General features: G+C 40.6%; 1 protein-coding gene across 2 annotated transcripts in view; it reads right to left on the bottom strand.

Annotated features, from left to right (window-relative positions):
• Window positions 1-17,600: 17,600 nt before the first annotated feature.
• CHL1 (cell adhesion molecule L1 like) overlaps window positions 17,601-27,472 on the bottom strand; it is a 107,328-nt gene continuing 97,456 nt past the window's right edge. The window contains exons 25-28 of one of the 2 annotated variants that reach the window (XM_042880855.1): window positions 25,813-25,974; window positions 25,014-25,145; window positions 24,307-24,379; window positions 17,601-22,527 (exon numbers count right to left, since the gene is read on the bottom strand). In XM_042880855.1, the coding sequence (XP_042736789.1) occupies window positions 22,311-22,527; window positions 24,307-24,379; window positions 25,014-25,145; window positions 25,813-25,974 (584 nt within the window). In that variant the 3' untranslated portion in view covers window positions 17,601-22,310. The remainder of the gene's footprint in view (window positions 22,528-24,306; window positions 24,380-25,013; window positions 25,146-25,812; window positions 25,975-27,472) is intronic. The other variant, XM_042880854.1, reaches the window with a different exon arrangement.

Raw genomic sequence — 27,472 nt, 5'->3', positions numbered from 1 at the left:
GTGAAAGGAGAATACCATAAATCTTTAACGTGGTGACTAGTCCATGAGCACATAAATTCTGCCACTTGTTAGCAGAATTGGCTATGCATGATCCACTTAAGAGTGTGGTCTGCATCTCTGCTCTGCTGCCTATTGATGGGCAGGGCGAGCTGGGGCTGGGCTGCAGCTCCTGCACCACTACAATTGCAGGGACCAATGTGGAGTCCAAGGATGAATCTTGCATACAGCAAAACCTTGGTGCCAAGCGTCTTTGCTCAGCAGTGGAATATGAGCATATATAATTAAACATCTCTGGTTTTCAGGCTACGCTGGCAGTAATGGGCTTTTCCCCTCACTTGTAGGTAATGCAGCCCATACTTGAACAGGCTGTAAGGGTCAATACTTTGAAAAGGTTTTCACCCCACCAGCTTAATTTTAGCTTTGTGCCCTCTCTTCTAAATGCAGCCATGCACCGTCTGTTTTCCTCTATGGCACTGTAAAAACCTCGGTGCTTTCATCCCCTCCCTTAGAGGCAGCAGAGCTGAGTCAGCAGCCACTGCTCTACCCCAACCTGTAAACATGTGCTCAGAGCCTCCAGTCCCATCTATCCGTGCTGCTTCCACTAAATAGCAGGGGTTAGATTACAAACAAAGGAATCATGCCTTTGACCCGACGTGGAAAGCAATGCTTTATGAAGCATTTATTTACTGTTCTGACTTCTGGAGGGAGATACTTCATATAGGACGCAGAAGTTTCTGTTTGGATTGCGCTGCCCAAGCACCTTCTAACCCACAACTAGTTTTTAAAGAGGGGGAGGCCAATTCTTAAGGCTTGGAAAGCAAACTGCAATTCAGAAGGAAAGAAAGTCCTGTACATTCATAAAAGTAAAATGAAAAAAGTATCTTCTTAAACCTTACAGAGGGATGTGAACTGAATTAATTGATCACTGAACTATTGATAGGGAAACCTGTTGGCAAGCTGGTTGCTAACGGTGTACACAGCTGGCCTTACACACCTGGCCACTATTTTAAACAATTAAGGACAGGCTGCCAGCCAACTTAAAAAGCACCATCCTAATCAGTCCAGCTGAGTTGAGTTGCTTGGGCTACAGACATTGTTTGTCCAATTTTTTATATCCTTCATTATAAAATTAGAGAATATTGACTTGACATACGATGGCCAATGACAGCACAAGAAGTTTGCTCAGCTTTGTTCCTTAGTAGGCAGTGCACATCTCAGGCCCTATACATGCTATCTGAATACTGGAAGGGTATTTGCTAAGGACAGAGAGAAAACTGCCAAAGAAGTCAAAACCCATACTTCTGCCTATTACAGTACTTCCCAAGACAGAATCCCCTGAAGGAAGAGGCTGTGAAAGCGGGTGCTGCTTCTCTCTCTGACAGAAAATGGATTGACAGATTCTGTATTTATTTTTAAAAACTGCCTAACTAAGCAGCATTAGTCACCCATCATCCATAGTCCTCTGTATAAGTGAGAGCGCATGAAGTTACAGTCTGCAGAGAAAGCAATTACAATACTAATTTCAAAATGATAACTAGGACCAAAAAAAATCAGCTAATTTAAGAAATTCCATTATTTTAGATCCCGATTATGAGAACTACTTCACAAACACCGAAAAACATCAGTCACCTATATAAGCTTTAAGTGAGCTCCCAGGAAGGCACTACAAAGAGCGATGGCTGTGTAGCAAGGCATTGCAGCAGTAATCAGTGTGCAAGACTTCAAGTCTGTTGAGTTGCAAGTTTGACCGTGAAATAGACAAGATCCCCAAGATGGGTGAGCTAGGCACACAGGCAGCCCTTTTGTTTAGTTACCTCTACTGGCATCTTTGCACTGAAAGTCAAAGAGCTACACTTCACGATCCTGATCTACTTGCCATGATCCTGTACTGTACAACTGGGTGTTGATCACGGCCTCAATGAAGCCCCTTGTGATTCTCACCTTGAAGGTTTCACGGATCCATACATGTCTTGGCTGGAGTGGGCCATGGTGGGGGGGATGTCATCATTTTCCCTCTCATGGTCAGCCATGGTTTTTTCTAGCAGTCTTGAAGATCTCCAAGGACAGAAGTTGTGCATTTTTCTGAGCAGCTGGCTTCAGTGCTGCTTGGTGAAAACCTGGGAGGAAACTCCCCATCCCTTTTCAAAGTGCAGACTTGGAAGAAATCTTGTAGCTCACTCCAGCTTTGAAAGAACGTGGAGGGCAGAGTCACAGCATGACAGTTAAAAGTCCCACAGGGCTCTGGCTGTCTCCTTATCTTTGCTTACTGCTGGCAAGGTGAGGCCAGTAACCTCTACACTCAGCTTTACTGATTTGTGCCACCACTTCAACACCAACAAGAGCTTATGCCCTAATTTAGATTTCATGCCAAATTCTTCTGATGAAATGGCGACAATATGATGATTGCCTGGTCAGTTCATTTAATAATTAAATCCAATTGTATGCCAAAAACATTTCCCTTAAGAGCTATTTTTCTTCACAGCATATAGAACTATGGGAAATATGGTGGCCTGCCATCCTCTGAGCAACACGAAGTATTTTATCCCAATTGTAAAGCTGCCAAAAACACAGGGAAATCTGTTCCTTCAAACAAGCAAGATTGATGGGATGTTGTATTCTAATTGCACTGACTGGTTAGGGTTTAACTCATTTTTTTTTAGCAAAAATATTTCCCATTAAATAAAGTAATAATGCTAAAAGCAGTATTAAAAATAAAATAAAAAGGGGCAGAGGTTCTTTGAAAGATTCCAAGGGGCTTCCCACTTCAAACCACTCTCTTAAATGGAGATTCTTTTGTGAAAAAGGAGGAGCTGGTGATCACTAAAACCAGTTTAAAAGTTGTCTTCAAAAGGAAAAAAATATATATATCCTCCATTCCAATAATCTTCACTAACTTCTAAATATCCATAATTGGTCACAGAACTGGCTCTTTCTTCAGAGGGGTTGGAATACAGATGTGCCTCAATCTGACGGGTTAAACTACGCCTTGTTGAACAGAATGCCTGGGACACAGTGCAGCTGGGAGCCCTTCAGAGCAACAGTGTTCTGCAGAAGCTGTATCTTTTCTGTTGGAAAATAAGCCAAAGTGCTGCTTCACTCTCCATCTCTGTCATATAGTATCACCCAAATGAAGACATGACTATAAGTTGCCAAATGGGAGCTGTATTGATTTTCTTGAACTTCTGCCTGTGCCTTCAGATCTGACAGATTCAAGTTTCTGATCCCAGTTCAGCAGCCCCATCCTTCATCCTTCCCCATCTCCATCCTTCAACCTGGGCAAGAAATAGGTAGAAGGGGCGACCATATGTTTGGGTTTTCAGTTCATTAACTCCTTGATTGTGCAAAACCTTTTAATAGATACCGCGCCATGAAACTCACACAAAGATGTATTTTGTGTTGTCTGGGAGAACCCTATTAAATGCTGTCTCCAAAGAAATATCCCAATCTTTTGTGAATCAGCATGACACTTAAATGAATTATTCATGCAAAGCTCTGCAAGATGGGCAAGTTTCCTGCCAAGACTTGCACAGTGAGGGGTGTTATAAAGCTCAAATTGGGATGTGGAGAGAACTGATGGAAAAGATTTCAAAGATCATCTCTGTTAAAAATAAAAAAAAATAAAAAGACACAAATTCAAGAGAATTTGTTCTCTTCACAGAAGTAGGCCTTCTAAATGTCCTGCTTCACATTCACCACAGATTCTTCAGGTTTAAAATGTGCTCTCAAGCAGATACATACTTTTAAATGAAGCTGCTGGGTGATGTCAGTGCAATTCATGAGAAGCATCGACATGTTACTCATTTCAGTGACCCTTAATGAGGCTTCCTCTCTGGAAACTCAGGTAAGATTTCCCTCGCCATCTTCATGGAGTTCCTGTCCACTGATGTTGCAGAGCTCTTCCTACATTACCCAGCACAGGACCAACCAGGAGCTTCCCCATGCACATAGAAGTGGACCTGGGGAAACAACTGAGTCTAAGAATAAAATTTGCACCGTTTGTCCAAAAGTTGAAGTCTTTGATTTTTACCCATATTTGTAGTGTTTGATACTGACAAAAAAAAAAAAAAATAAGGCTTCTGCCACTGTCAGCTCACGCTACTGATTGGGAATGGGCTGGGCCTGGGGAAATGGAAGGTTCCAAGTGGAAGGAATCAATATGAGACATCAGGAATACAAGCAGTCCAAAGGCCAGCTGTGAGCTTCGCAGGCAGCTCATGTACCTCTCCTTTCCTACTCCCCATTTACCTTCTTCCCCAACAAGTGCACTGCCTTGAACAACTGATAATTCAACCTCACTTTAAATAATACTACAGATAGAAGGACTGCTGTTGTTAATGCAAGGCTACTTGGCTGCCACGGAACACTGCTGTGGGGGCATTTGCACAAGGAAAAAAAAAATGCAAACATGGATGCTCAGCATGAGTGATTGTTGAGCACATTTAAATATTTAGTTCCACAAATAAGTGAAGTCTATTTTAATTTTAGCTTAGACAGCACTGCTATCTCACTGAAGTAAATTGCAAGTCCTTTTCTATTACTGTACCCAACACTGACACTTTAGAAACATTACAAAAGCAGTGGGAATGTAATGAAAAATACATATATAGTACTGAGATTTCTGAGCTATCCAAAGTGCTCTTTAAGATCCTGCAGATAATCTTCAGGGAATAATCTAAACAGCTCTGTTGTCTAAAGTTACATTAAATGACTGCAGATCATGCTGTGATTGAAAAGCCGTGCCCCAAAATGCTGATCATTTTGATTGGACGCAGGTTGTGTTTCAGCTCCTTTCAAGGTCCTTAAGAACCACTTAATGAAGAAAAATAACTAAAACCACCAGAATGATCATCTTTGCATGTTTCTATCTGAAATACAATACAATTATTTTAGAATATTTTTAGATATAAGGAAAAATTCTTTTACAGTGTGGGTGGTGAGGCACTGAAATGGGGCGCCTAGTGATGTTTTGGTGCCCCCATCCCTGGAAACATTCTGGATTAGATGGCTCTCAGAGGTCCCTTCCAACTCTAAGAATTCTATGATTCTATTTATCTGTGAAAGGAACTCCTAAGAGGATCAGATGAAAAATAAAATATTTGGAAACCTTCGTGTCTCCATTTTGGCATGATCTCACGCGTGGCCATACCCCAAGGAGCAATCCCTCCCTGGGCTGTGCATCTGAGGGCAGCAGCTCCTTTAATGTTCCACCAGTGGAAGTTCTGCTTCCAGATCAGAGGGAGTGCGCTTTTGGAAGAAAGTTTACTCTTTTCATCAGCACTGGGTCTCAAAAGGATTTCTCTGGTACCTGAAAATTCATGGCCCTGTTCCAGCTTCAACAGAAGTGTTGTTATGGCTGCAGCATCCACAAGGTATGTTTTACAAGAGAAGCTACATTTCTTTACAATTTCTTTGCATTTAGTAAAAGAAAAAAGGACTTAGGCGCAGCGCAGCCCAGGAGAGAGACTTATTAGGTTGCACCACGTGCAGGTTTTATGCCTGGTACCATGAAATGTTACGGTGTGAAGCTGCGCTCAGCTTGTGCTGGAGATGTGCATACTTTGCCTGAGAGAAGAGCTCTGGGATATTTTGGAGATCAGGTCTCACACGAAAAAGAGATTATAAACACGTTACTACTTGTCCTAGCCTAAAGTATATTCAGAAAATAAATCTTAAGGTTCTGTAAATAAGGTTACTACACATAATCCCACAGGTACCAACCAGTATTATACGTGCATAATAAAGCTTAAGATCTTACTCAATTCTCAGGTATTGTATGAGGAAAGATACTGCCAGATTCTCAAGGGTCAAATATTTCATTCAAAGGCAAGGGGATATTATCATACTCTGAATAGATACAGTAGTTAGTTTGTACAGCATCTCATAAAAATGTAATTTGAAGGCTTCAGGAGGAAAAGCAGTGCTTTAAGGAACACAGGGAATATTTATGTAGCCACACAAATTACTTGATTGACTGGGATTGTCTTTTCAGGATGATTTTAGAGACTGAAGTCACTCTTTGCAATATGACTTTTGCAATTATTATTATCTCTTGCATTTAGAGATATTGAAATTTGGTTCATGAACACGCAATTATGATTAAAGCAGTTCATCTTTTTGGCCCATTAATTCATCACAGCAACAAGCCAAATTCCTCTGCATGGAAATTCCAAAAGCAATGGATCTGGGCCAGCTAACCTCACTGCAACACAGCGAATACCCCCACAAGGTGAACATATCACCTGGGCTTAAATATGCACTTTTAAGGTGTAAAGAGTTGGTGTGAACTGCAGTCTGAAAGCAATGACCCAAATACCTCCAGAATTGAGTTAGAGCCCTTCAACAAAGGCTCACCATTTAAAGACTCAGAAATAGGACCCTCATCCAACAAAGTGCCAAAATCCATCTGAGTGCTCTTATCGCTGCATCCAGCACTGCAGCCAATAGCCAGCCCACCACAGGCACGCACTTGCTACTCATGCCCACATTGGGAGGCAGTGATTTAAATGACCCACGGAAAGGTCTCATACAACCAAAGCACAGAACGAGCACCTCAGAAATCAGAGCTACCTGGGAAAATGAAGTGGTGTTCACATTTTCTAACCAATTGTGAAAATCAACTCAATGATGAATTATTAATGTGAAAGAGACGCGTTTTTCTTATGCTTTGCCAAAGTTGATCTAGCGAATTCCTTTTCTGCTCTGTTTCCCTGAGTGAGCTGTCTCTCACAGCAGCATGAGGCATGTTTTACTGAAGATATATTATTGGAAAACTTGCACTAGGTAAGACTGTGAGATTCAAATCTTATGCAGAAGGGCTCTCGGACTGGAGTGTTAGTATACTTACTTCATTATTAAAGTTAATGAAGGCCATTGCTTCAGACAAGAAGATATGCTTATCACACTTGTATCTTATCTATCATTACTACGTTTAGTCAATAGACAATGATGCTGAACATATCAGTGCAAACATACCTAATTTTTTACCCTGAAAGCTAATCAATAATATTTCTGTTAGCATACTTCAGCCTAAACATTGGAAACCAGTGACTGGAAAAACGTAACTGATATTTCCTCCTTGTCCCATATTCGTGGGTACTAAATCCTGATTAAGAAGACTGCTAAGCTATGTAATTACACATTCATATCACATACCAAAAAAAAAAAAAAAAAAGGTATTCTGAAAATGAGAGCACAACTCAGATAAGTCATTAGGCAGCAAGTCAGAAAGCTAAACAGAAAGCTAAACATAGGACTTCTTGTATTTACACTGGTCACAAAGAGGTATTGTCCTGAGTGTAATTCTTCTGTAATATTCAAAGCTATGATTGCATCAATTGATAATGACTGAAGCACGAATGTAAAGTCATTACCACTTTCCAGGGAAAATGGCAATAGTAAAAATAATAACCAGGAGAAAGCAAAAATGGAAGGACTATATAAATGTCTGAAAAACGATGTGGCTGTAGCCTTTGAGCTGGAGCTGCCTGCCTGCATGTGTGCTTTCATCACCTGTGCAGTGCTCTCCAGGAGATGCTGCTTGAGCAGCAAGAGCTGGAGGCAATGCTGGCCCTGCTGCACAGATCAGCCTGGGTCAGGGTCCCAGGGCTGGGATTCTGCTCTTTGCTCTTTCTCCTCCTAGCACCAGACTGCTGTCTCTGCTAGGTTTTCAATGAAGAAGACCACAAGTTTCACAATATTAACTCGACAGAGGCGCCCCCCAGCTCATCCTAGCAGACAGCAGAGGGTGCCATGTTGGTACACGCTAATGATAACCAGCACACAAAGCCACATTCCTCCACTCCTACCCCCTGATCTTCCACTTACAGCTCTAAAACATCACAGCTTCAAAGGCCATGACAGAGAGGTGCTGCAGGTGGCTCCCAGTGCTCTTCTGCGACTGATGTGCCTTTGAAAAATCAGTCAATATTCACTGCTAAGAAATCTCTATTTCATCTGTTCCCCTTGGCTATAGTTCTTCACAGGTACACATATTAAAGAAGAGAACAAATCAGGTTATATGATCAAAATTTCATATTAAGCTTCTGATAATTCACTCCCATGTGACTCATATAGGAACCAGAGCCCTTAAATGAAATTACAGCTCCATGTACTACAAAATCATCTGCCAATTAATATATGTTAGCACTAACACCAATGAAAGCCTGACAACGCTCAAAATATGTGCATATTACAATAGTGAAGACTTCATTAGAAACCCTTTAAAAAAGTGACTTCCATATGTTTCATAAAAATTGAATGCTGGCTGCTCATTGATTCTGCTTTTGCTTCATTATGGAAAGCACATTTGAAAGCATTAAAAGAGTTACACACTATGTTTTATCTTTTTCAGGACTTGGAAGCAGAGAACAACGTGTCAGCTGGCCAAAGAACAAATTATTTCCCATTTTAACTCCAACTGGCTACAACTGGCAATATCATATCAATTAATGATATTCTGAACAGTGCTGATGCCATTAAACAATATTGCAGTTGCAAAGATGCTCTCTTTTGTCAGTTCTTTAGGGGCAAAAGCAAAAAAGCTTTCATAAGGGAAAGAAAAAAAAAGCAACAAAAACATACACAATAAAGTTCATTTCCTTTATGGAACACATTAAAAAGCTTTAAGATCTAGAGAAATCATGCATACTCAGAAAAATAAAAAAGTTAGGTAATTGTTTTGGGTTGAAAGGGATTCAATTCTACCAATTATATTCCATTGAGTGGGAACCTGTTGATTAGAAATTAACTTATAAATCTGACATGCTTCCACCCAGATCAATGCAATTCTATCGACTAGCCAAAGGAGCATTGATAATCAGGCTCATTAACTTCACATAAGCAGAAATTGATTTACCGATCATGAGGAAGAGCCAAATTAGACTCCCAGATATATGTTAATTCTAGTAGACCTCCATGCAAACATTCTGAGTATGAAGATCTCCAGTAAATATTTTAACAATCTTACGAACACAATGAATAAGCAAAGTTGCAAAGTTTTGCTGTCTGAAAAGAAGGACAAAAACTGCAATTTGGAAGGAAGGAAAGGATAGAAAAAGTCAAAGGAAAGTCTGTGAAAGTGAAGTTCTGGAAACAAATACATTCTAGAGACTTCAGCAAGGTGTAACCTCAGCACAGCAGGGGGAGACGAATGGGTTGTCAAAGCTGTTCTGAGCATTCATACCTTCAGAACAGCCCTGTACTGGGATGATTGTCTGTTGCACCAAGGGACTTCAGCCTCCTGAAGTGTTTTTTATGAGTAGCTAGATCGAGGAGACAAATATTGGCCTATTTTTTGAGAAATATCAATATTAAACTTCATCTGCCCAGGAATTAAATGGATGGTAGAAAACCTGGGGGAGAATGGTGAAAAAGAGAGGGGAAGTGTTCTACAAAATGTGAGACCTGTATTTTTCCCCAGTGAAAGGTTTGAAGGACTTCATTTAGTTTTGATCTTTCAAAAATGGAGGATATTGATTTAAACTCCAAACCCAAATGTCATATGTGCTCTCCAAATGAAAATTTCACTAAAACAAACAAACAAACAAACAAAAACTTAAATATATGTATTAATGATGAAATTTGTCAAACGCACCTTTACTCCTAAGAAAGATGCTTTTTTTTTTTTCCCATTTCTCCTTACCTTCAGGTGGAAAATCAGGATAGTTGTATCCAAACAGCAATCTTACTCTGCAATCTCAGAAGCTCTTCCAAAGTACCTCCAGGACTGTGGGATTCTGATGACCTTTATGACCTTTCTTTTTTCTTTTTTTTTTTTTTTTAATAAAGATGTAGGTGGTTATTTTCTAACTTTATTTTACTTACTTTTATCATTTTAACATTTTAAACTTTGTAAATGCATCATAAATGTACAAATCGTACTGTACAGTGTACAGAAGATTCAACAAATAACACAGGGCAGGTAGTGTTACTAATGGAATTAATTAATTTAGCAATGAAAGGAAGTTAGAAAGGAATCTGGGCCATGCAGGATTTCAGTGGCACCTTAAAAATTGGGAGGATCATGGATGTTCCACAATAGTTGAGAAAACGCCACACCTGGAAAATATTTTTAGATTTTGCAGAGTTTGCAGATACCTGTGCATTCCGACTGCCAGTGAAGATGCTAAAAATAGGAGTCAAGGTAGATTTACACTGTGCCTTCCAAAAATAGCCTTGTAGCCTGCATTTAGACAGCTACAAACAATAGAGGAGCTTATGTAGGCCTCACCTCTGAGCCTGGTGGTTAAGCAGACCCTGTCAACCCAAACGGTTGACTACCAATTTCCCATTTTGTTGCAGGTGTACATTTCTTATTCCCTTGACTGTTCAAAACAAGATGCACTGATCCCATGACAAAACCCATCAAAGTCACCAGCAAAGCTCTTCTGAACTTTGTGGCCACCAGCTGCAGCCCAGAACAGACCAGCCAAGGTCATTCCCAGTTCAAAGGGAAGATAATTTTATAAAACAAATAGAGATTATTACAGAGAAATCCAGTGGAGAAATTTGCTGCAATGCTAATTTAAATGCTCAATAATTAATAAGCCTGATGCAGGCTGTTTTTATCCTGAGCTCTCCAGGTCCAAGCTGCAGCCACTCCATTTTCTGCCACCATTATGAATCATTAGAGATCATCTGGAGAATCCTTTGCCTTTCCCCTGCAGCTCCAATATAATGCCAGCTCTATATGGCTGAACTGCAACCCTTTTATTGCTCTGCTAATTTTTCCCTGAACTCCCCTGAAATTTCAGCTGGCTTCGTAAGTCGTGGGCAGCAGAACAGGATGGCAGCATCGCTGCCTCGCCTTCCCCAGCAGCAGAGAGAAAGAGCAGTGCTCTGCTCAGACTTACTCAGCCATTTCCTATTGTACGCTTATGCTCAGGATAAGATCTCCTATCCTGCAAGAATCAGCTACATTCATTATTCTTGGTTATACGACCTTACATTTTGCGGTACGAAACACATATTGATTGAATACTCATCTGACAGGCCTATAATTACTCAGGTCATCCCATTTGCCCTCTTTAAATAATGGCAGAACATGAGTTTTCATCCAGCCTACTGAAGTTTCCCTAGCGATCCAAGACTTATTAAAAATAAACATTAATGATCCAAAGAGTAGCTCAGCCAGCTCTTAAAAATTTTAGGTGCCCATTACCCAGACTTGTCCATTTAACAGAGCCCAGCTTCACGAGCTGTCACTTAACCACCTCTTAACCACTTCAGATGTAAACGGTCCCCCCCTGCCAGGCAGCAGTATTACCGTGCCAGGGAGGATGGCAGCACTGACAGCAAATCCCCTGCAGCACTTGTTGCACGTCTTGTCCATCCTGTCCTATCTAAAGAACATTATAAACCAGGCTTAGACTTGCTGGCCATACATTTTCTTATGCCCTTTAACCCTCTACCTCACCCTATCCGACTCCCTATGGATTCGTATTTTCTGCTCTACATTCCAAACCACCTGAATTACAGTTTGATACAGATTCTTTTGCTAAGGGCGAGGGGAGGAATTTAGGGAGTTTTACTCTTTCCACCTGTGCGCAACTGGATCTTCTGGAGAACAAAAAGTAAATTACTGAGACCTCTTTCCCCATTAGCACACATCAGATGTAATCAAGTCATGCACCACACAAACCACTCTCTCCTAGTTCAGTGATCAGTTGCTCTCTTGCCATGGAGACGAGATCTGCCACAAGAGCTTCCTTCTTCTGGTTGCAATGCCCCTTCGCCCAAGGAAATGTCAACCAGTTCTCTCATCCCCGGAGCTCTCCGGGTGGAGGAATGACCCACAGCTCTGTCCTCCAGTCCCACCACCCTCCCACCCTGCAAACACAGCTAACAGCATCCTGTGTGGTTTGTTTTCCCAGCAGGCATGGCCAAGTGCCCCAGCTTGTATTTTAGCTGTTAAAAAACTGAACTCAAACGCTGATGGCTCATTTGTATTAATTGTCTGTGACTGACAAGGGTAATGCACTCTGATCTAAGTGCCATTTCTCCATGCTTTCTGCTTGCTTCCTTCTTCCAAAAGAGCAGAAAGAGCCACTAATTGTCATATTCAATACTCTATATTTCCTGCAAGCAATACCAATTTAATTACATTTACATGGTCATAAGTGACCGGCTACAATTCCTCTTGTCTGTTTATACAGGGCACTAGAATTGATGAATCTCCATTTCATTGCTGACATCTTCATGTGAAGTGCTCCCTCAGTCTCTTCCTGACCTTTTTTTTAAAGCTATTTTCTACCCTTTGCACTCTGCTACTCACACTGCATAGCTGAGAGGGTTGGAAAAAAGGTCCTCTTCTTCCAGAGGGATTGGAGAGCAGTTCATAAAACCCAAACCTCCATACGTGCCATTACCTCAACCAGCAGCTCAGTGCCAGAAAGAGGGAAAAGAAGGAAGGAGAGGAAGAAAGAGGAGGGAGAAAGAAAGAGGAGGAAGAAGGCCTCTTCTGAAGAGGAAACAATAGCAAACTTATTGGGGAAAAAACATAAAGGAAATCCACCCTGCTGAGTTGAGAGATACACAAACCGACAATAAAAGTGCAGCTCAAATTCAATATCTTGTATGCATCACATCAGAGCTTGTGCCATGTCTAATTCACCTTGAATTGAAGTCATCACATTTTATTTTTCATGAGAAGTGTAAGAAAAATAAAGGATGTTTGGGTCTCTATGAAAATAGGGCAAATCTTTAGAACAATGGTAAATTATTTCTAATTCATTGCAAGAGTGTCATAAAATAAATGACATAGAGCTGTCAAGTAAAATTTATCTAAACAGCCCTACAAATCTCAGGGGGAAACTTCCTTCTTCTGCAAAACAGTTACAAGGAAGTGGGTCAGCTGTATAAATCTAAATGTAAATTCCTCAGTATACCATGACTAAATCAAACCATGAGGAAATCTCAGATTGAATATCTGACTTGATTTATATTAAATGCAGACAGCATACTTGAAAGGTTTGCAATGAAGGCAAACAGCTTCAATATAAAGACTTCTTAACAGCAAGTGAGGGGTTGATGTCAGAACCCACTGCAAAAATCAGACATCCTTGCATCCACATTGACCACAACTGCAGAGCAGCAGAAGATGGAGGCTCTTTAACTCTCATCAGGCTTGAGCTGGGTTCCCAGAGCTGTCTTTCTGCATCCTTACCTGCTAGATGGGTCCCACTGTACAGTTGTTATGGAAGACAGATAGACATATATATGTATATATATATAAATTTATATATATATTCATTGCACACACACACATATATATGCAGATATATATACACATATACATACACTTATATGTATACATATATATATATATTTTATGCCTTGGCTGCTGTGTGCACACCTGACCTCCATCAGAGCAGCCCTCAGGCCATTCTCTCCAATTCCTGCTGTGGCTGCTGCAGGAGTTCTGCAGAGGTAAAGGCACTGGAGGGGCTCAGCCACTTTCTTCTCATCAGACAGCTTTTTCCTGTAGCAAGGAGATTGTCTTCAGAGTTAGCTGTGAAGATGCATTTGATATGGAGCAGAAGCAAAGCAGACTGATTATACCAGCGTTGCCATGTGTGTTCAGTCAGAGGCAGAACTCAAAGCAGCCAAAAGGCAAATCTGGCCCAGTTTCTCCTCTTTCCCTCCAGGGAGAACTCAATCAAGAATTGATTAATGCTTGAATTCTCATCAAGAATTAATAAGTTCCTGATGTGGTGAAAATGAATAGTCTCAGAGAAGCAGCTAGGCTTGTTGCTTTGTGCGGGGGGAAAGAAAAGATGTTTGGCAACTCTGATGCGATGTCTGAGCTACAGAGAGGGGGGAGATTCTGAATTCCCTGCCTGTTTATGCTTTTTTAATAACATAATGAATGAACTGACTGAAGGCCAGTTCTCACAGATTGGAAGGGATGGTGTTTCCACCGCTGATTTCTCAAGCTCGTGAGTGATGCTCAGACTCCCTACAAACATCTTAGGAGAGACCTGGGCACACCCCTTTGCAACCACAGCAGGAGTTAGATCCTAGTAAAGAGGAAACCCTGCAGCTCAGTGTGCCTTGGAAATGCCTTAAGGCTTGTGCTTCAACAAAGCTTTTTCAAGGAGAGCAACTAATGTTAAAAAAAGAATGGAGGAGATTTCTTGCAATAGGATTTAAAAAATATATATTTATAAGTGAATGTTACTGCCCAATCATTGGTTGGAGCATCCACTGAGAATCCACTCTCCCAACCTCGGCCAGGTCAGGCCCGTGTCACCCCTCAGTCCCAGGGTCCTCATTCCCAGGCCATCCTGCTGGGCCCCAGTCCCACCACTATGGGAACATTGGAGGAGAACGCACCCCAGTGACCTCCTGCCCCCATATGTCCTGCCTGGCCACACCTGCAGAAGCTGCAAGGAGGCAGATCTGTCTGGAAATCTGCTGCTCACGCAGAAGATGCTCTGCACAGTTAGGACTGAGCTGTAGGTGCACACATCTGGAGAGACAGTGAAGGGTAATATCGAAATACACCTGCTCCTATAGAGAAATTGGATAATAAGCACTTGCACAGGTCAGGTTGCTGCTTTTAAACAAGAGTTTCAGAGCTGGACTGCAAAAAAAAAGCAGCTGAAGTTTCAAGAACAAAAAGCAGATGCTGAAACGCACTTAAGAGTTGAGCACTGGAGGCAAGAGAGAAACATTATTGAGGTAGGGAGAAGGCTTCTTTCACTCCAGGAGGGAGAAGAGGCAGGGAAATAATAATCTCAGGTGGTTTCCTACAATCACTATGTCCTCAAATCCTTCCAGAGGGCACAGTCAAGGAGGTTACAAAAGTTATTATCTGAAGAGACACAGGAACAAGCAATAACCCTGGCACAATTGCTGCCTGTAATTATCTTGAAGCATTTCCTGGAAGAGTCATCATGCGAGTTGCAACATCTGCCTATTTCCCCCATGTAACCACAACACTTGTTTTTCTGCTCCCACTGGAAAAGAACGGAGGGAATTGGGGGTAACAGCAGAATGTGGAACTCTGCATTTGGGCCCATAGGAGCACTGGTTCCTTTTATAAAATAAAATAATTAAACAACAGTTATCAAACAGTGAGCACCTGGAATTTACCACCCAAGAACTTCAGTCCCCTTATCTTCTCTTATGGGCCCCACCTCCCAACCACGGTCCTTTAGCAGGGGGAGCAACACAATTCATATGTAAAAACGCATGTTTGCAACAAAAGGTCCGAGTAGCACTCAGCCCAATAGCAACAGCTCCATTTGGACTATTTGGGAGTGTTCAGGAATAGCCCACCTGCTGACTTTTGTCAGAACATAGCAAATGGGCTTTGCTGCTGTAGTACAGCTCATTCCCTTCCCCAAGAAAAGCATCACAACATGGTGAAACAAGGGAAAAACCACAAAACCACTCAATATTTTCTCACCCCAAACCTCAGTATAACTGCATACAGTGGGACTACACAAATACAGTCAGAAAGTGATGATGATAAGAACATTCTTAGCACCTTCCTCAGCTGCCTGGACAACTAAAATAACACACACAGCCCACCCCCGAAGAAAAGAGAAGAATAAAAAGAGACATGCTGCTTCAAGACTAATTGAACCAATAATCAAAGGCTGTCTCTAATTCCTGGACTAGGAGGTCAATTACTGAAATAAATTTGACAGCAGATAGATGGCAACAGTGTGCAATTACCATTTAAAGACTTGATAATTATGGCAAGAATTAGTCTGTATTTTCAACTGCAGCAAAAAATCCATCGGTTTTTAGCAGTTATTATCATGATTATAAGAAGAAAAGGTTCGGCTCTGTCTTGTCAAACTGACAGAAACTTGAAAATACAATGGGCACTGATAACAGGCTGATGAAATGAGCCAGTCGAGTTTAAAAGTTTCTTTTCCTTATGTGGAAACTTAAATCACAGACGGGAGAAAACATCTGGCAGGGAGGGATGTAGATAAATTTACATTCATAAATAATAGGATTGAGAAACTCATTTTTATGAGATTTGCCAAAATTAGTCAGAAAGCGGTCCGCTCATTCAGACAAACTCCATTTTGAAAGCTAGAGGCACCGTCACAGTCCTGTGCATCTGAATAATTCAGGCATCCACCTCTGCTGCTGGAACCATTAGGTTTGTGCTCTTGGTGTTTAGGGTTGGCTTTTTTGTGTGATTTTTGAAATCTAAAGCTCTCAGTAGAACAGGAATCATGCTTGATGACTTTTCTGCATTAGGGCCCATTGTAATTTTTTCCCAGCTGAAACAACCCACAACCAAAAGAGTTAAACACAGGTCTGGAGTCCTGTGAACTCCAGACAATCATAGGCAGACATTCCCCCTTGTCACAAGCATTCTTTGCATGCAAACTTCAAACCTGCGGATCGGTTCTCCTCTCCCTTTTCTTTATTTCAAAGTCTCAAACTGCTCAGAAACATTAGAATCGTTAAGGTTGGAAAAGACCACTGAGACCATCAAGTCCAACCATCACATCAACCCAAGGCACTGGGTTGGAGCACGACAGAAACAACCTGTGGCTCTTGGTGAATGAGCTTACAAACCTGCAGTGCTTACCCGTTGGGCAGCAGGGCTGATGAGTGAGACCAGTGGCATTTCCCCAAGGTGTCCGAAGTACATTGCTGTAATTCCATTTCCAGCAGGTGGCTAAAGTCCCAAAATAATGATATTTTATTGTACTATCGAGGAAAATAATAAAAGATTTGATTGTTAGAAAAAATGCTCTGCTCTCAAAATAGTGCCAGTTTGGTATGAAGAGCAAAATACCAACATGTTATCTCCTCCAACGCCTGCAGCAGTGCCAGCCTCGCTGCTTCGTTCTCCCTCCAGTGAACCACATGATTGTGAGACTTCTTTCTCCATTATGCTATTAGGAACAGTGTAAATCTCATTATTCCAGAATATGAATAATAATAATAAAGATGTGGAATGCCCTTGATACCTTCCTGAAAGGTGAACGCTTGTTAGCACAGCTCTGCTTGCTCTGTGTCTACACAGAATCCATTCAGCAGGGTTGCCAGGTGAAGAAAGCATTAGAAAAGTCCTGAAATCTTGCTAAGGTGAAGCAGGGAAGCACGAGAGCATTTCTTTTCCTGAGAGAACTGTTCTCATGAGAGCACAGTAAACACCCCAGGGTTGGAAGCCAGGGATTGCTGTGTAACTCACATCTCACACCTGAGCACAGATTAAATCTTTAACATTTCTATTAATGACTTCTTTTTTTTTTTTTTTTCTCCTTTTTAAATTGATTTTGTAGCAATATCAGTTGCCACAGATTTGTCTGATGACAGTGACTCCTCAATAGCAGTGGTGTTGCTGTTCCAGGTGCTGCCTTGTTAACACCCCTGCAAAGTCAATGTAAAACCAAAGAAATCCCATTGTGTTGAGGATTGGGAGGAAAATATCATGCTATGAAATGAGGCCCTTGGGTTCAGGTTCACCCTGCTGGGTGGTCAGGTCTGTCTGTCCATATGTGGTGCCCCACAGCCCCCATAGAATCACTGCACCACCAACACTATAGATGGAGCCTGGAGCAAATGCCAGCACAGCTGTGCTACCCCAAAACAAACAAACCAAATCTGCTGATTGCAGCTAAGGCTTTTGAAGATTACACCAAGTCAAACTTTTATTAGCAAAGTTGAATTTCATGTAAAATGAAAATATATTTTAAAACCATACGTGCACATATGCATGATACAAACAGCCACTACGGTACAACACAGTTCTCTAAACTTTAATCAATGCACACTAACATTTAGCTCATAAAGGAACATTGTAATGGTGACACCACATTTGCTTTGATCTTTTCTCATGAAATTACAATGTGTTGTTTAAAGTAATAATAATGAAGAAAAGAAACAGAGGATGCTTTGGCTCAAACCCATGTATTGTTTTCTGCATGGCAGCTGAAAAACCAGCACAGAGCATGGAACTCACTCATCTCATCGTGTGGTTGGAACTTGTACATGAAAGATACAGAACTGCAATGTTAACACATACTGGTACTCCAACGTTGCTATTTGCCATATATTGGGAAGCTGAACATTTGAAGGGATGCAACTGATGCTCGATCTGTTGTCAAAGAAAGGAAATTCTTTTGCCATGAAGAACTATAAGGACGTATTTTTAATATCTGTTCTTTCAGGTACTTAAACTAATCTAGACTTACCACACACCTGAAAGATAGTGGCTATAAGAAATTATGATGAGATTTCAGAAGTGAATGCTATTTCAACTTTAGTTTACAAAACTACATGTGAAATTACTGTAAAAAAAAAAGAAAAAAGATAATCCTTAGTATAAAAAGATTGTGCTAGCACTTGTTTTTACCTCGACTACTGACCTGAAAACCTCTCGTGCACTGCATTTAACCTATTAAGTCAATGGAAGTAGTCATCAGAATAAAGAGCTGCTCATTAAAATTGGGATAATAAGGCCACAACAGAATAAAAATCATAAATCATTAAATGATATACGCTATTTAAATCCATTTAAAACTTGTATAACAGAGAAGATTTTATGCTTACTATACATGCAGACATTTTAATCCCGAGTGAAATGCCATTTCCTGGCGTGGTTTCTAACCCTGCTCCTGCTGAAGACCCAGCCCTGTATGCAGCCCACTGCTGAGAAGTGGCAAAGAAAAAAGAATTTCTGGAGACCACGTCCCCAGATCTGGCCATTTTTTTTTTGTATAATCCATACATGGAATAAGATCTTAGGACTGAAATTGCAACCCGTACCAAATCAATGATGCACTCCAAACAGCTCACCAGCACTGCTTGCACATGAAGTTGTTTTCTTCAATTATTTGCTCACTTCTCAAGGGTGCATGCTCCCCGTTAGTTAGGAGGAAAGGATTTTATTTGCTTATCTTACACACAGTCAAATCCTGACCACTTTTTGAAAAACATCCATACCTCTCTTGCTCCAGAGTGGGCTGCTTAAGGCCACAAGTCATTCCTGCATCCAGGGAAATGCCTCTCCTTGCTGGATAAAACTGCATTCCACACTGGCACAGATATCAAATCTGAAAGTGTCATTTCTCCCCTTGCAGCAAAAAAGCAACGGCATAGGATAGCCAGCTGTAACCAAAAAGCCCTGGAACCCATAGTTACTAATTGCCTGACACTGCCTGCAGGCTCATGCACTGGTCATCCCGACTCCCTCACCCCCTTTTAACAAACACCCCTGGCCAGAGCAGAACTGCTATATGCTGCGTGGCCTCCTGTCAAAAAAAAAAAAAAACAAAAACCAAAAAACAAAAGAGAGGGGGAAATAAATGATTGGAAAAGAGAAAAACATTCATGTGAGCGAGACTCCCTGGGAGATTCAGCCATTTGTTTAATATTCATTGGGTATATTCCTCAAAAGTCAGTGCACACTGTACAAATTCCACTGCACATCTTTTTGTCACTGTGTGATTTTTAGGCCCTGAGGCACAATGAAACACTAACGTTAAGATTTAAGGATCGGAATTAAAATTTTAATAGAAAAAGCACTCATTCCAAGCATAGATGAGTAGCACATCACAGGAATGTCATAAACATAGCTTAGCAGCAGCAGAGCAAGTGATAGCACAGGGGATTTATTCATTCTTCGATAAGCTGACACTCTCTAATGCGATTTGAAGTTTGTGTCTGTTTAACAAAGGTGTTTTCCAGGACAATGAGTTTGGTAGATTGCATCAACCCACAACACAAGAAAACACAGAGCTGTGGCTGCTGATAGGTGGCATCACAGAATGGCCTGGGTTGGAAGGGACTCAAGGATCATGAAGCTGCAACCCCCTGCCCCAGGCAGGCCTCCAGTGGTACTCTGGGTGAGAAAACCCCACTGCTGGGAATGCTGCCTGCTTCAGCCCTTCCCAAGCTCTGCACAGGGACAGTGGTGCAGTCTTGTGGGGTGCCTACCCTGATTGCATTCCTCAGACATCCATACCTTGAGCATCTTTGCCTGAGGACACTGCCAGTGTCCTCCAGGTGTAACACCCAGGGGGGTTCAGGAAGCTGTGCAGCTGGGGATGCTAGGAAAGGAAAGCGAGGAACCATTTGAGATGCAGCTGGAACTTCACTGTGGGCTGAAATATCTCCATGCAAAATACAACACAATCAATGAAAATGACAGAAAACAAACCAACGCAGCAGCCTGAGCCAGTGAGCAGGTGATTCCTAGAGGAAACACATTTAAACCAGAAAACGATTCCAACAGAAGCTGCCACAAGCCTCATCAGCTCTCAGGCTACAGCAGATAAAGATCCTGGCTCTGTAGACAAGATGCCCATTTTGACATTTCTCCACTTATGCTCCCTACTTCTTAAATGAAGCTTTTTTTTTTTTTTTTAACATGCTGATGACTTTGGATTTCTTCATTATTCAGACCGAGTGAAAGACAAAATAGAAAACTTTATGAGTAATAAAAAAGTGAATGACTTGGTCAAGTCCTACACAATGCAGGGCTAATGGATATGGACTGGGGGCTGTTTCTGACAGAATCCTGCTCATCCTGCTCACACATATGGCAACACAGCTGGCTTTTTCAAAATAGAGGCTGCTTGCTCCTTAGAAGCAAAATGCAAAACAAATAAATGAGGAATGGATAGACAGGAACATCAAGCACCAAAGCCCTTTCCTGTGTTCAGAAACAATGCACAAGTAGCTGCCTGTAGTCCATGGCCCTTCCATCGTTAGGAAAGTGCACTTCTGTGCACAACCAACAGAGCTTTAGTTGTGGGGGTTGTCTGTAAACCCGTAATCATTTGAGTAATTCTTGCTTCCTTTCTTTCTTCCATTGAAGTAAGGAAGACCATGAAGGAGCCATCAGGGATATTTGCCTAATTAATACCATGACATAAAACGGCTTTTAGGACCTCCTTGAATAACTGTTCCAAAAATATTTTATATTTTGAAGTGCTGATGACTTGTAAGTCGGAAAAGTAATAAAGCAGTATTAACAGTCAACTCAAATAAGCATGTTTCAAAATACAAATGTTTTAAGAAGAAGATCAGGAGGTTCCAGTACAAAAAGATCAAAAAAAATGTGCTGGGCAACATTGCTGATTTAGTTGTGGGAAGCACTGGCAAAGAACAGAACCAGATTTAAACCAGCACTCAGTAAACACAATATAAAGAAACTGTACTGTAGTATTTTCTCTTTGCTTTTGCTTCTGTTTATTTAACAACAAATAATTTGAAAATAAACAACTTTTTGAAAGTCAGGTAGATCAATTTTATGGGATACTAAAAAGATGACTTATATGACCGGTATACACACAACTCTGCTGAAATCCTGTTTTGCTGGTTGAAAGTCATACTGAGAAGCAATTCTATTCCTACACAGCTATACAGACCCATGCTAGCAACACGTCTCATTTCAAAATAAAACAAGGCTGATTTTCACTTGTGTCACTGTTAATATCATCTGTACAACATCTCCATGAAATGTATGCTAGCACACAAATATACAGATATGAGACAGACAAAGCACTTTGCTTAGAAATGCAGCTTGCAGAGACTGAGGAAAACAAATTAAAATTCCTTCTAATAATGGTGGATGGGAACCCTGTTTCACCTTGCCACAGGAAAGTTACTGCAGCTTAACTTATTTAAGGAAATAGTGCCAGCTACTGGACAGATCATCCACAAGGCCAGAGCTTCATCTTCTGAGAGCAAATTTTCTGCGGAGAAAGTTGCACTGGTAATTGCAGTCAGCTGTAACCACTAGAACAATTTTAGAGTATCATAAGCAAAGGAGTTTACGCCTGTACGAAAATATTATACAATATAGAGAATATTTTTCTCCAGTGTTTTAAAATATCATTTTTCTCAGTAGGATGCATTGTGCCACTATGCAGAGTACCCTGCACTTTTGCTCACTTTCCTTGCTGTGTTCTGACCTCTGTAATACTGAGATCATGATACATGAGGGAATACCACGCATAAATGTATGTACAAAGTGACAACAGCCACAGAAGGAAAAAAATAATACTATACAGAGAACGGCATTACAAACGTAAGAAACATGGAGTAGCAGTTAATCATACGTATGTGACACTGAGAAACTCTGTTTTGGTAAGACTGACATATTCTGTACAGTAAAGAATGCTTTCTTTTGTTTCAATTAGAAGAAAATACCTACAAATTAGGATGGAAAAGTCTCAAAAATCATCTCTTAGTGGCAGTGACTTTTTTTCCAATTACCTGATGTCAGTCTTGCTCAGTTGGCAACCTGCTTTCAATCCCTTCTGGTAACTGTGGAGTACTGATCAATATAAATATCACAATTAAACATGAACCTTCTCACTAGAATTTTATGCGTGGAGAGGAAAAGTTGCTGTAGAGCTCCCATTGCCTTCGACTGATCCTTTTTCCTTAGATCCAGAATAAGCTCCAATAAATGAACCATCTTCATTGAACATCCCGTGCTCCCCTTCTCCATAATCTACCAGACTATCAGCACTTTCGGTGGCTTTAATGTCCCCGTTAACGGACCGCAGGCTGCCTTTCAGCGGCTTTTCATCGCTGTCACTACAAAACAAAGAAACGCCTTTCCAAAAATCTAGCTTTTGATTGCATGCACGGAAACAACTCTTTTACTGTGAAGAATGCGGCAGGAGGGAAGAGCAAAGGAAACATTTCTCTGTGGGTTGTACGTTCAGAGCAACCCAAGTCCTCTTTGGTGCAGTGCATCTCACACCATTCATCTACTCTGGTCTAGGATATGCCTGAATGCCATATGCATGATTTTCTGATTAACAGAATTAATAACATATTAATCTGCTCAAATGTTGTATTTGTTCAATGGTATTTTGAGGGGTGAATGGACAAATCCGTTACCAAAATTAAGAAGAAAAAAAAAAAAGAATCATTTACCTATTCATTCTATTGGTAATGCAGAAGAATAACCAAGGCAGCCTAACTTCTACTGACTGACTGACTTTCCATTGACCTTTAGAATCATCATATAATCATAGAATGGCTTGGGTTGGAAGGGACCTCAAGGATCATCAAGCTCCAACCTCCTTCTGCAGGCCGGGCCGCCAACCTCCATACCTTTACTTATTTCTAAACAATTGAGAAAACAGTTCCATGAAGGGCCACTGTTAACATCCTACAAACTCAGATTTTTCAGGCTTGCTCAATAACAAATGCTGGTGAAGCCTATCATAGATATGGAGAGAAGTCTCATAGCATACGGCAACGAGCCCCCAGTTCGCTGCAGCCCCCAAGTGCAGAGCCCTGCCTGGCTCTGTAGGGGCTGAATGAAGGGAAGGGGACATCAGGATTGTAAATAAATCTATCATGTTCTAAATATAATTTCAATTCTCAAAAATAATCAAACACAAAGAGGAGAGGGAAATTAAAAGATTATTAAAAGCATAAAATTATGGCTCTGAACTAGTCCTTGCTAGTGCTAATCCAGTTTGAAAGCTTTGGTAATGTTATATGAAGAATGACAGAAAAACACATTTGAACTTCAACTCAACCACACCTAAACTTAACCTCTTCAGCATATAATCAATTACACACATAATCTATACAGCAACAATATTTCTACTTATAAAAAAAGGCAAACTTGGAGTTTTGGGGGGTAGGGGAAAGGTCAAAGTGATTAACCTCAGGACTTTCTTACCTTTCTAATTATTTGTCCCATTAGAAAGCATTAAAAATTAAATAAAGATGAAATTATGCAGAAAAAAAATATTCCAGTACAAATAATGTAGTATATATGAGTGGGATTTCATCAGAAATGTTACATCTTTAAGGCCAGCTGCAGCAGTGTTCCAGCATGGCTCTTATAATAATATATTTTTCTTCATACCACGGTTAAATAGAAATATTGACAGCTTTAGTTATTTTGATTCAGCCAAAGTGATAATTTCAGTTCTCCTACAGAACTTCTGCAGTGAGATGATATATTTTTCAGTTGGTTGTTTCTATTTTTTCTTGCCATCTCTCTTACAAGCTCACTGAAGACAGAGAATTCTTTCTATTGGCTTCAGTGCACATCAGAGCACGACCCCAAATTATCCAATATATTTACATTATTCATACAATGTTTAAAAAAAAAAAAAAAGTGAAAAACAACCACTGATGCATCAACATTTACTTGTCCCAATCTGGACAGATTTCAGTGTGCTGGATATACCTGTATATCCCTACTGTTATCCGCTCATGTCAGGTTTGCTTTAAAAACGAAAAATAGCATTACTTGCATGCTGTAAAAATGTCCTAAATAATGATGACGTTTGGAAACAAACAAAAGCCCAACAGACAGAAACGCTTGTTAACACAGGTCCTATTTACCTATATTCCCCAAAGATTTCATCTTTTATTGATTGAGCTTCAGGGTCTGGATGCAAATCTTCTTTTTCTTTCACTGTACAAATAAAATAAAGCACAGATCTGTATGCCATGTTCCGTGGCAGATTTTTCATTTTGCAGGCGTGATGGGAGAATCGCCTGTCATCTCCTACAGCCTAACCCAGGAGCAGCAAGGACCATACCCAGCAAGCATGCTTCTACCAACAGCTTGGTGCCATCACAGAATTGTTAAAAAGCCACTAGGTATTCGCGCTTAAATCTTTACTCATTGTTTTGAAAAATAAAGAATTATGTTTAGCAAAACGGGTGCTCAGCAGCGTGGCTACTCATGCAAGTTATGGCAATTGTTAAGCAGCAGTTATCAGGTAGGAAGTGGGCACATATCCCAGCCAGACGGGGCTCAGAGCCTTTGCTGAAGGACATGGCTCTGTGGGTGCATTACACACTGTGAGATCCAACAAGCAGAATCCAGGCCTGAGCTGCAGCTCTGACCTGCACGCTGCACTGCCTCACACAGAGAGCATGGTTTCACTTATATTCATTAGAACCCATTCCGTGGATATTTATCAAAAGCTGCAAATCCTAATTGGATGTTTTCGCTTGCGGCTTTGCAGCCTCCAGAGATAACAGGCTGAAGAATGTCTGTTATTAGCATGCGAGCACAGCAGAAGGACAATAAATCCATTTACCTGAGTATTTTCCTCCTTTATTTCTTCTGACAAAGCAAATAGTTAGCAGCATCAGAGTGAGCAAGGCAATGGCACACATCAGTCCGATAAACCAGCCCTGGGTGGAAATCCCATCGTAAATGCCTGCGTAGGCTTTGTGAAACAGGAGTTTAAAAAAAGGAAAAGAACATTAATCAGATGCAAATGGCATCACCCTGCCATTCAGCGAATATATAACATTTTATTCACTGAATCATGATTGCATCTGACTATCACTACTTAATCGTGTTCAGCGTAAAGAAATACAAGGCAGAAATATGTCCAGAGCGTGACATTTCTAGACTTCAGGTGAACATGCTGACTACAGGGCACAATATAGACATTTTGGAAAGGTAATTCTGAGAAAGTATTTGACTCAAAGGATTAATGCCAAACGGGAAAGCTGAACAGAGAATTGTTAAGCTTCTCATGCAAAAGTAGTTTTGTGAAAGAAATAGAGTTAAAAGTACACCTGATGCATGCAAAGCACTGGACCGGCACATTTAGAATGGATTATATCACAGCACTACACAAAATCACACTGGTAAAGCTATGCTTTGTAAGGGTTTGTAATTGTTCCAGGTTCTTGTGCATCAATTAAAGCACAAGGCTCATGTCTGTTCCCTTGGGACTCGACTACAAGAGCCAGCTTAAAAATCACAGAACACAATGATGCAGTAAAGTCTTTGGTGCGCTTTCACTGCACAATCTCATATACAACGCCAACATTTACTGACATTCAAAATAAATCTGTATCATCTCAAAGGGTTTCATTTCTCACCTCTCCCCCTCGTCTCAATTACATCTTCAAAAATGCTATTGTTATCAACCCAATTCTTAGTCACTAGACGAACTGTATATTCAGTTCCAGGCTCAAGTGCCTCAATGGGGTGAAACTTTTGGGTGGGGTTTACTGCTTCTGAATTCTTGCCGATCCCTTTACCTACGGAACGTACATAGTCAAGTCACACTGATTAATTGAATTCATTGAACAAAAGTCCTGTGAAATGCACAGTTAGAAATGACATCAGTAGCATATAATACGAGACATGAGAATTTTTAACCTTTGTCATCAGATAATCTGATTTTCCAAAGCAGACAGTATACTAAAAAAACATTCCCCCGTTGGATTTTTAACATTCCACCAAATAAAATAAACAGCAGACTGAAATAATCCTGATGTTTATGAAGGGTTTTGTACATTTTCCAAGATGAAAGCCAATCTTGATGGGGGATTATGGATCTGCTTTAACTAATGCGTACTTAAAAAATTACAACTTGAAAATGGGCTTGCTTTGTATAGATAATCTGAGCCTTGATGCTTCTCCCATTGAACCGAACGCAGCGGGGAAGCACACATAGCTTGTTAGCTGGAAATGGATTCTTATGCGTCTCATGAAAAAATTAACACTGGGATTTGTACTCATTTCTCCCCTGGCAGTGATTTTCCACGTCCTTTTAAAGTCCACAATGCCCGTGGAAAGCGCTGTTTTAGATAAAGAGGAGGGTTTCTTTTAAATTGATATTTAGGCTTTTAAACGCTCTTGACTGATTTAATACTTGACAAAGAGGCAGAAGGGAGATTCCAGTAGGCCTCACTTTCCAGCTTTTTTGCAAAAGACTGGAAGTCTTCATTAAGTCTGCATTAAGATTGCAGGATATTAACTCTGCTTTTTAAAAAATATCATTTTTGGATAACAGAGAAAGGATATCCCAGAGCATCAGCACCCACGGTGTGAACATCACAAAAGATCCACTTAGATCTGTGTGATCCTGGGAATCCCTATAGAGAATTTGCAGGTACGTGCCCTCAGTGATAGAAAACAAGTTTTGGAAGCTAGCAATGATAAGTACAGCTCTGTAATTGCATTCAATTGCCTAACTTGCCAGATTTATCTTTTGAAGTCTTCTAAATTAAGGACCGAGCCTGCAGTATAATTTGGAAACTACTTGACCAATTAGCACTGACAGTAAAACAACGCTCATTAATACTTAAACTAGTAAATGAGCAAAGCAAGAAGCTTTGAGAGATTAGGGCTTAGTCAACAGCGGAAGGAAAAAATAAAGATTAAGACCAATTGCAAGCACAATCAAAGGAGCAGTTCAAGAAAAGCATTCCAAGGCACATACACAGGTATTGCAATAAGCAGTTAAACTGGTACACCACTGGGGCCCAGAGGGAGCAGATACAGCTGAAATACTGCTGATAGCAAAGCACAGCATATTAGCATAAACTAATCCCTCTATCGGTGGTTTTGGCTGAGTATGTGAAACTGAGCTGTAATTTTTAATCAAACTACAAGCTAAGCAACAGGATATCACAGGTATGTTTTAAACACATGTTCTAAAATCAAGACATTATGAAATACAGCTAATCAAAAGAGCACCCATAAAGTAACAAGAACAAATATGAACTTAAACTCATTGTGCATTAAACACCA

This window comes from Lagopus leucura, unplaced genomic scaffold (assembly GCF_019238085.1).
Source record: "Lagopus leucura isolate 7727_CA_CO unplaced genomic scaffold, USGS_WTPT01 Super-Scaffold_100028, whole genome shotgun sequence".
Lineage (NCBI taxonomy): Eukaryota > Metazoa > Chordata > Aves > Galliformes > Phasianidae > Lagopus > Lagopus leucura.
Note: the sequence above shows the minus strand (reverse complement) of the source record. Positions and strands in the feature narration are given on the sequence as shown.